Raw genomic sequence first — 11,195 nt, 5'->3', positions numbered from 1 at the left:
CGATTTAGTTCCGTTCTAAGAACTACCCAGTTTACGCCCACGTCCCAGTACGTCGCGTCTGAGCCCAAGACTCGTACCAGTTTCCCTTTGGAATTTGCTCTGCCCTTAAAGGAGCGAGTTTATCTCCGAGGTCGCGAGCTCTTTTCCCCCGAGCACACGTTTCCCTCGTTCCGTGGACCTTTTTTTTCTCCCGCAAACTCGCGACAAACTAGAGGCCAAAAGGATGCTCGCGAGATACGCGAAATTTCGCCCCGAGTACGGAGGAATTGAAATTCAAGCGGGAGAGGCGCGGCATTAGAAATATACTCAATAAAATTGGCGAGTGCTCGACCGTTCGGTTTATACTGTGCGTGGTATGCGCCTTTTATCGTACAGCGCGTACAGGCCAGCCATAAAAATCGCGCCGGGCACGGCTGGAAAATTTCATATTCCGCAGAGCCGGTTTTCTTTACCCTGGAGTGCGGGGGCGGCGGAAAAAAATCCCGACTTTACGTTCTGAAATAACGCGCGTTTTTCCGTATCGGCGGCTCTCCGAGCGCACTCCCCTCGCTCTCGTGTGTGCTCGAGATCGGCGCCATCGGCGCCATAGACCCCATCGGCCCCATCGGCCCCATAGCCCTAGGACACCCCATTTCCCTCGTGCCTCCCTGCCCGAGGCACCTGCGACCGGGACAATTGCCGAATCGCTCATTTTTTCCTTTAAGCAGCGCTAAACGTCCCAACTATGACCCGTATAGGGGTCTGATCACTTTCTATGTACAAATTTATCTTCACCGTAAATTTCGTGTACCTGAGCCCAGCCTGGAATATTAACGACTGGGCCAATTGTCAAATCGCTCAGTTTTTCTTCAATCAGTGGTAAACGTTTCAACTATAACGCGTATAAGTGTATAAAGTAAGTGGTCTGATCACTTCCCGTGTACAAATTTATCTTCACCATAAATTTCGTGTACCTGAGCCCAGCCTGGAATATTAACGACTGGGTCAATTGTCAAATCGCTCATTTTTTCTTCAATCAGTGGTAAACGCTTCAACTATGACGCGTATAAGTGTATAAAGTAAGTGGTCTGATCACTTCCCGTGTACAAATTTATCTTCACCGTAAATTTCGTGTACCTGAGCCCAGCCTGAAATATTATATATTCCCTTTATGGATCGATGCCAGGGTTCTGGATCGTTTGGCGGGCAAATGCTTAAATTATTTCATATTCCGACACGGAAAAGATGCATCTCGTCTGCAAACTTGCGCAAAGTAATCCGACTTTCTCGGGGCTGATAGGGTTTGGAGGCTTCAATTTTCCGCGACTGCTAGGGGTCGGAAAACTTCGTGGAACTTCTTCCCTTTGACGTTTTCGCGTTCTTTCACTGCCGATATCGTAGGATCACAGCGCAAAGGTCTCTTTTGCATCGTAATCTCCACAGAATGGAGTACGCACTTTAAAGGTAAAACATTCCGGTAGCCATTGAAATTGCAACACCTAGAAGAAACGGAAGAAACGGATAAAATACAACAAATGTAGGAAAGGTTTATTACGCCAGAGGTGCAAATGACGGATTCAAGTATTTTTAACAGGAAATGACACTTCAATGGTTTCCTAATATGAATTGAAACAATTTAATCGTTAGTTGTAGAAAATGAATTTATTAAAGCTCTCACATTTCGTCCAAAATCACTCGAAGGATTACTCTTATTAAATGACTGTTTTATTACTCATTATTATCAACCACTTTTGTTCATTCGCACGATTCTTTCCAAACACACAGAACCATTTTTCGTAAATTAATTCGTAATCAATCCAATCAATGGGTGCAGATACATTGCATAAAGCAAGAATTAAATTCGCATTTATAACACCTTGGTGGATCTTCATTGTGAAACTTTGAAACGACGCGTTTAATTTAATCGACGTATTCGTTCAATGAATTGATATTACTGACAAAAGTGAACTGATGCGATAAATAATGAGAATATTGCTTCACCTTTCAGATGCAATTTATCAAAACCAATTTCAAAATTTGATTGATTGTCAAAAATTCGTCCACGAGGTGTTGTAAAAAATCAATGTTTATAACGCTGTAATATATGTACATTCTTATACACAGGCATGCGTGTTTATATTACAAATAAATAACACGTTAGATAATGTAAAATTATCTCGTGACAGGTCGAAAATTTCCCCCAAAGGTTTATAGCTATTTACGTACGATCCGCCCGAGAGAAATACCCCATTAAAGCGTTTATGTGTCCCATAAGATTGGAATTATTGCTCGCAACAGGAGATGATATTCCTCTACACGACATTGTAATCGGGAGGCAACCATAGATTTCGCATTACCTTTAGCATGCATAAACTAAAGATCGACCATAAAATAAGGGCTACAGGATTCTCAAACGCAATATTCAAACTTAGCGCTATTTACTTTAGAAGAGAAAGATGAATACAAAAATGTCAATCCTGTATTAAGAAAAGCATGTATCACAACTTCTTTAGTACTAGTTTCACCATCATATTCTTTTCATTCATTCGTCATCGCATCACCATATTCGTTTCATTCGTCATCATTATTATAGTCTTTCCATTCACTCATCATCGTAACATCATCAATGCAGATAATTAAATACACGATCTTGACGTTGAACATCCTGAACGAACATGTTAATAAATTCATTAGGCAACATATGATTTTGGGGCTCGCCAAATATGTTTTTACTTCTATGATATATTTTATTTTACATGTAATGCACGATACGTGTATTTAATAGAAGCGATTTCATTAATTTTGAGCGCGTCATTATTACTTTGTGGGTATATTTTTGTAAAATTTTATTTTGCATGTAACATGCAATGCATATATTTGGCAAGAGTGATTGATTTCATGCTTATTGTGAGTTCTTTGTGGGATCGTTTTTGTAAAATATATGTAGGATCAAAATTCAAGCGTCAGGATTAACATGAACGGTTGGTTTATGAAGAAAAAAATTAATATAAAGAAATCGAATACATTGAAGAGTACGTCTTCAAGATCTTAAAAAAAAGGGACTTGACTTTCCCTCCAACTTCGCTCGAGCTCTCCTCAGTTAGAACTAACTCATTCGATCATTCTCATCCAGCCTCACTCTAATTTCTTTCTCACTCAATCCACATTCCTCACTCTCTCATTCCCACACTCATCAATACAGTTCTTTATGCGCCTAAATTCTCACTCACTGAGTCACACGGCCACTCGCACTTCACGAACTCTCAACCACGCATAAACAGTATCGCCTATCGAGCTGTCATTTAATCTAAATACTTCTCACTTCACACCACAATCATACAAACATTACATTTCAGTCTAACTTCTATTTAGTCTAATTCTTAATCTTTATTGCCTTATTGGCGACAAAACTATTCGTGTAGTTAACGCTTTCATCTTTTTTTATTCTATTAACTTCATTGGATCGCACAGGACACTGACACTACATGTATCTGCATGAAAAAATGAATCTGGCTCATGTTTTGTTTATACTGAAGGTGTTTTTGTGGGATCACGTGAATGGACGAATATCAAAACACTATAAAATACGTTCCCTTTCATTTGGAACCGTAATGTTTCGCCATGGAGAGTGGCTGACATCTCAAAAAAGCTTTCCCTTTTTTGGCTTGGACACAGTTTATTACAATAATGCATAATGTTTACGAAGAATGTCAGACGCTCCATTCCGAAGGGGTTGATGGCCTCACCTAGGACTTACCGTTTCAGTACGAAATTCTAATTTTAATAAAGAAGCTTCTGGGGGGATGATTATTCCTCTTCTTCATGGTGTCAGACGCAACCATTTCCACGCAGCGCAATGCAGTTATCGGAATTCACGTTCATATACATTTTTGAGATATTAAACTACATCTAAATAACGATATTACAGTGGCCCAGAAGTATCATTAGTTTTCGGACCAGGCCCATATGCTTTACAAGCCCACCGAAGGTGCCAAATTTGTTTGGAAACGGCAGAAAAATGTTCATATCCATTATATAATAACGTCTTTCCAATTTCTGAAACCTCAATGGAACCGGTGCTCCTACTTTTGTCTCAGTCGGCAGAAAAACCGTTGATGCTTCAATATTTCTGATCATTCCAGCGTGTTCAGGTTGGTTCCAGTTGAAACCGAATCGTTTCCATTCGGCACGTGTTCGGCGTGGCGTTCCTCCTATTCGAAATTGAATTTGGAACGGAGCTTAAGGGCTCACTGTTTACCAGGCTAATTACATTTCCTGCCACATACGATCGCACCGAATCGCACCGCGTCTGCCGGTATTACGGGAGCGCTCATTAGGTGTTAGCGCCGAAGTTATGGACTTTCGGAATGTACAGTTTGGGCTGATCGAGCCAAGGCTCGTTTCTTCGTGTATGTAGGCTGATGGCTGGACCAAATTTAGATTCGGCCGAGAGGCGTCGCGACGCCCGGCGTCGCTTGGCCAACAGTTTTCGGGGCGGCTAGGCCATAAGAACACGCGCGGCGCTTCATCAAAAACCGGATAACGTCCACGTGATTATCGAGGAGTCTTTCTTGATCTACGGGATATTCTTTCGTTGTGACATGTCTGACGAGTGAGATAGATAGACGATTCATCGATGCGGATCTGGAATCGAAGGTAAATTTCAATGCGTTGAGCGCTGATATGTTCAAACTCTCAAGTACGGAGGGTCGCAATACGTAAATAGAGAAATGCACTAAGTATGCGCTTAGGATTAATTATTTCTTCTGGGAGGGGTAAGTTTTGAAGTATAGAAGTGAGTGTTTGGTATTGGAGTCATGCAGTATCGCATTCAGTGCCAAGGTAACGTTGACGAACGTATCTGAACTTTCTGTGCCAATCGGATATATGGTTGATACCCTGGATAACCAAAATGTATAATAATGAAAATTTAAGGTATTCAAAATATAGAAGATGTATAACATAATCGCATCACACGATGCAATAAACTCGTGACATTGATCTATTTACATCCTACTTGTCAGGTGCCTTGACACGTTAAAGAACATTTTTGTGTACATGTTTGACCGTACTTTTAGGAAACGAAATTCGTTAATCCCTAGTGGCACAAAACATTCGTCTTACATTTTCTATACATTTAACGAATATTGTATATTTTGTAAATATTTAGTAGACGTTTGAAACATTTGCAAAACATTTACTTCAGAATATTATATATTTTTAATATAAGTATTTTTTTAATACTATCTTTACTACTATATATTATTATAAACGTTTTAAAAATATTTAAAATTAAAATCACCCGTTTTGTTCCCGTAATAAAATAGCGGAACGAAAATGTTGCAAAAGTTTATCGTGTGTTTTGATACCAAATGAAATGTCCCATAATAATCGTGAAGTAAAAAATGTATGTTTATTACATGTTTATAAGCGAAGAAATACAATTTTAATATATGATTATAAATTATTAAAACTAAATATGAGACTGTCAACAAATATATTCGATATCTTCAAATGAAATCTATGAGACATCTTAAAAAATCTGTCGCTTGAGACATGTAGCAAAGATTGAAAACAAAATATTTCGAAATTATTCCATGCTATTAGAGATTACTCAAATCATTTTCTAAGACTCTAACTTTTGTCCCTGTTGAAATTTCCTAAGACACGCCATTCAAGCATTCCGACACTGAAAACGAGAAACTTGTTAGCCCCGTTACGATAGGCTTTCCGGTATCTGCAAAAAATTTCGGATGGAAAATGAGGACGAAGAAGCATCTTTAAAAGATTCAAAGAAAGAAGCGTCTCGAAGTTTCGCCGACTTTATTTCGCGACGTCCTCGCTACTGTTGTGCCTCGCCTTGGTGAGAATTCCGAAGGTCGTGCCAAGTTTCCGATCGTCGTAAAGATGAAGAAGCTTTAAAATCTAAGAAAAAAGGAGCGAGAAAGTGGAAGTTCGGCTTCGAGATGCGCTAAGTGGGACCTGCCAAGTTCTCGCCGAAGGTGGAAACAAATGAACCAGTCAGTGCCGCTTTCCATTCTGCCTCTGAATTATAATACTAATTATCCATTGGAAAAACAACGGGGATTCCTCGGATTCGCGGAATAGGCGAACTGCTGGACGGAAATAACGTTTTCCACCAAATTACGTGTTGAACTAAATGGACCCGATATATCGGGAATATTGAAGCTTGGAGAATGCAAAAGGAATTAATCGGCCATCATTGATTCCATTAACGGATTTGATAACGCCATTCTTTCTGAGTGTGGCGAATAAGCTTCATTTTAACATCCGCCACATTTGCAATGGAGCTAATAAAATGCACACGTGAAGAAATAAATAACTATATTGCCCCATCATTTTTGGCACGTATTGTTAATAGTGGGTTGAAGCAACTTGTAACGAGGCATTTATGATACGTTAATTAACGTTATCTATTGTGTAATTTGAAAACAACACATGGTAATAAAATAACCCCAATTTTATGTGTAATTATTACTTATTCAATATCGATATCGAGTGTCGCTGTTTTAGATTCAGGATACACATGCATTAGAAAGTGTTCGAAATATCGACACATATTTGACAAGGTGCATATCAATTAACAATGATCGACATTTATCAATGAAAAATATTACTGCACCTCTCCCTCGACTTAGGCAGCACTTTTTTACGCAGTAAATTATAATACAATTTACGCAGTTTTTATTTCCAATATTTCTTTGGTAAGCTATTTGAAATAAACAGTTTCTAAACTCATACGCACCAGCTTTTATCTCCAATATTTTTTCTTTTGTCCTGACAGATTTTATTTACGCAATTTTTCTTCGCGTAAAACGAATCCACGTGGAACGGATACGCCGCGTAAATTGAGGGACACATGTATCTATATGTTATGCCTCGCCCGCGAAGAAAACATTAAGCTATGATTTTGCTCAGAAAAAGTGATAACGATGTATAGGTGTTGTCAACCCCGCGGTCCGTTTTGCACGTCCACCTTACGTAAAAGTCGCTTTCCTCGAATGCACTTATCCGTTACGAAACATGTCATTTTTCCCTCTCGTCTGTGTGCCGTCGCAATGCGGCTGATAATGGTCGAAATTGTGGCACAAACCGACTCGTCTGAAAGGGAAAAATCTGGGACCGGAGATTTGGCAAGATCCTCAAAGCCAGCGACCGACACTCGCATCTCACTTACGTAGAAATGCCACATAACCGCGCACCGTGCGAAAGCTTCGCTTTGACGTCAACCGCAGTCCCTATGTACTTTATATACTTAAAGAAGACTTGCTACGAATGTGACAACTAGTTTTTAAGCAAAGTTATGCGCAAGCCGATCCCAGCGAAGTTTAACCCCCTACCCTAATGGCGCTACTTTAGTTGGGTCTTTAAAGTGAGACGTTGAATCGTGGTTAAGCGCGTACAGAAATCGCGTGCTGTTGTTGCAATTGAAAGTACGCAAGCTTTGGGCAATATTGAACGACCATTCGCATAATCGGAGGTTGGCCTCCATATTCACATTGTAAAGTTTCATATGATTGGGTACATCCACTTCGGGAAACAGTTTTATAAACGAGACCTCTTTGACGCCACTTTCGCGTCATCTTAAGATGATATGAAAGGTGCTGGGAAATTTATTCGAGATTGATAAACTAAAATCCATCTATACCCTTTTTGGTGGTAACGTCATTTTAAATATTCAAATGGTAACATAAACTGGCACGTTCCGTTACTGACATTTATATTTATGTTGAAGTCTTTTACAGTCTACGTTGACTATACGAACTGAAGCGTTCCATATGCCATTTCGGTAAAGTAATGACGAAGAGACCAATGTAAAACCCACGAAATCTCATGAATTCATTATTCTAACGACTGTTTAGGACCAACGTCGCCATCTGTGACGTTTACCTGCAATTAAATTTTTGCTCTGAAGACCCGTGTTAGCCACAGGACAAGCCAGCATTCTCTTGCAATCGTTGGTGAAAGTGTTTTCTATATTTTCCCATCTGACTCATTATCATAATTATGATAACGTTGACACTTTCTATTCTGCATGCAGGCGCATTACTTATTCACATAAACGTAAGCACACGATTATAAAACTAGATGAAATTTGAAGTAATGCAACATTGCTCGATAAAGATCGAATAGGTTAATATAGTAGTGTCCAGCTTCATTTATCAACATTTTTCATTAAAGCACGATAACTATATGATCTTACTACAATAATATATATATATTACTCCCGCCCGTGCGTTTTCACTTGTTTAGTTGTACAGTTTAGTCACGTTTCTTCTGATAGTATCAGGCATTCATCAACTATACATTACTAAAATATATGGCTAAAATTAAGATGTAAGTACCAAGAGTATCGAGTAAAGAGATGTTATGATTTCGCATTGTATATACCTACATCGGACAGGTAGGATGAAAATATGATTTTAAGCTCTTTTCTACGTTTATGACTTTTGCCAGAAGGATCGTACATCCTGACATTATCGACAAATCGAGTTCAGTTTTTCATGCGTATCACGGCCCAATGACGAACACCGTCGCGACTCCGAATAACCGATATCTAGGGTGGACGAGTGCAGAAAATTTGGCAAGGTTCCATGCAAGTGTAAAAGCTTACTAATTATGTGGACACGCGGCAGTATTTCAGCTCGCAGCAGCATAATTGCGCGGCATTAAGTGTAAAACGTTTGACTTCTTGCTTTTTACCTCCTGCCGACGCCTCCTTTCCATTATACGTTTCGTGCAACTATGCACATCTAACGATCGGCCATTGTCTCCTGTTCTTTCCCAAGACTAAGAGATTTGGATATTCGGCTTTCTGTATCCGTTAAAAAAAGGAAAAGCAGGACACCCAGGTACCGCCATGCAAAGGACATGCCCATTGACAACATTTCGGTCCAAATCCTTGCTCTTTCATCGAAAATTGTATCCTCTCTCTGGTCTAAAACTTTCGTTTTCATCTAAACCAAGAATACGAGATTTTACAAAGAGATGAAACGCCCCTGCAGAAAACACAACCGAATTGAAAAATTCACATTACGTTGCCTAGAAATTTCTTTGGCGAATCGACATTAAGAAAATTCAGGTTTAAGTCCTACAGCTTCTATCGGTTCACGGAATTTCTTCATGGGACGTGTTTCCCGAAACCTCAAAGGTTCTAAGACCCCTTTTGCAGGTTCTCGAATCGGTAACGTGACGTTATTGAATTCAACCTTCGCTCTATCTCTCCGTCAAAGACCGCACAGCTTTGAGGACGGCGACTTGAGCAAAGTAAAAGCTAAAGTTTCTTGTGATTCGCGTTACTCTAAATCCTTAAATTCGAAGTGAAAAATATTAGTTTCACTTTGACTTGCTCTCGATATTACGGCGGAGTAACTGTCGTACATGAAGTAAAGAGTATTAGTTCGAAATCAAACTAAATACATTGGGAATCGGAAAGAAATCCATTATTTCTGCCCCAATCTTCAAATATAAAAATAATGGATTTCTTTCCGGTCCCCCTAATATATTTTAGTATTTTATGTACATGACACCTGCACAAGTATAAAGGAAACTGGGGTCTGTGGAGAACGTAAAATATCAAAGATTAAACAGAACTGTTTGTCAATCCTCGGTGTTTGGAGAGTATACTTGTCACGAGGAAATTACTTTTGGGGTAATGACGAGTAAAAAACAAAATACCTATTGCTATAAACATCGAAAATAGGTGTATTGAGTCTGCGTTTGACAAGTTTACTCAACATCGCTTGATTTTAATTTCGCGAGCATAAAACACCCTTTCAAAATAAAATTCGGCCGTTAAAAGGTTAAACGGAAATTTGATCATTTTAGCCCATCTTCGTGACATCATGGATGGATAAAAAAATGTTAAACGTCTCTCTTCAGAAAGCAGATTTACGTGTTTGTTTCCTTTTCAACTATTATTAGTATGTAACTCGTGGAAGAAAGTAAAGTACCAAGTTGAACGTGCATAGTGCCGATTTATGATATGGCATTAAGCAAAAATGGCCTAACTTCTGTTTAAAGGTTCAACGACTCGAGTCTGTAAAATCGTCTCCTCGCAATACTTTGATCACAATCGAACATGCACCAAGTGCAAGCAATGAGACAACCGCCTCTCTTGGGTAACCTTTCAAGGGAACAGGTGATGCCTTCCAAAGGTTCTACGATCGGTAACGCTTAACGTGATTAAATCCGCCCTGCGCGCAGCCTCCTCTTTGGAAGCCTCGACAACCCAGACTTTGGCGAAACCGGGAGTAAACGCCGAAGTTCGACTCCGAACTATTCCCAACTTCCCTGTCGAAGAGCATCTATCCATTTAGAACAGTGTTTCTCAAACTGCGCTTCGGTGCCGAGCACCCTGACCCTCCTAACTTACTTCGTTGCTACTAAAAACCGGACTACGATAATTTGCAGCTGATCGACGTGGAAAGTGCCCAAAGTAATCAATCACGACAACGTTGTTCAACCATCCTAGAAAATGGAACGATCTATAAGCTGCCTTCCTCTCTCTTGCGGTCAAATAAACGGTCACCACATTTAACTATGTAACTGCCTCGCGTAAAGATGAAGATCGAAAAAACAGCTTCTCTGTCTCTTTTGCTTCAGCTCTGCTGCCTTCATAGTCAGATCAACATGTCTGTACATCCTACGTCCATGGTTTTGCGTGGATCAAATCTCCAAGGATCATATGAGTTATCCGTGGACGTAGGATACATGGAGTCTACCTATTCTTTTCCGCACTTGTTGTTAAATACACCGTCGCCACATTGCGCAGGTTTTTCACGCAAAGAAAGAGAGATAAACGAGACAACGTGCATCTGTTCCCTCTCCTTCAATTGTGCTCCCATAAGGTGATGTAAACATGGCGTCAAAAAGGTCTCGTTCATGAAACTTTTCTCCGAACTGGATGTACCGAATCGTTTCAAACCGGACAATGTGAATGATTGACCTTTCGGATGCCACTTTCACATCCCCTTAATGGTCGTACCAACGTGCGTGGTCCATATATCCTACGTCCATGGGATCCTACCAACGCGTAGTGTCGTAGTCACACAAATATTTTATCGGGAACTCGATGGTGCTCTCAGGACGACGCACGTGCTCACCCTGGGACATCTAACCTTTCCTTGTCCCTGTTACCTACGTCGGATAGATGGTCAGCACCTGCTGTGCAACTTTCGTGAGACCTGTAGTGA

The 11,195-nt window shown here is 40.0% G+C and overlaps 1 protein-coding gene across 1 annotated transcript in view; it reads left to right on the top strand.

Annotated features, from left to right (window-relative positions):
- Positions 1-4,490: 4,490 nt before the first annotated feature.
- Positions 4,491-11,195, top strand: part of LOC105696115 (glutamate receptor ionotropic, kainate 2) — a 77,115-nt gene continuing 70,410 nt past the window's right edge. The window contains exon 1 of the mRNA XM_012418309.1: positions 4,491-4,635. Coding sequence (XP_012273732.1) covers positions 4,616-4,635 — 20 coding nt within the window. The 5' untranslated portion in view covers positions 4,491-4,615. The remainder of the gene's footprint in view (positions 4,636-11,195) is intronic.

This window comes from Orussus abietinus, unplaced genomic scaffold (assembly GCF_000612105.2).
Source record: "Orussus abietinus isolate OABI.00-Male unplaced genomic scaffold, Oabi_2.0 scaffold183, whole genome shotgun sequence".
Classification (NCBI taxonomy): Eukaryota; Metazoa; Arthropoda; class Insecta; order Hymenoptera; family Orussidae; genus Orussus; species Orussus abietinus.
The sequence above is the reverse complement of the archived record's forward strand: the minus strand, read 5'-3'. Positions and strand labels throughout refer to the sequence as shown.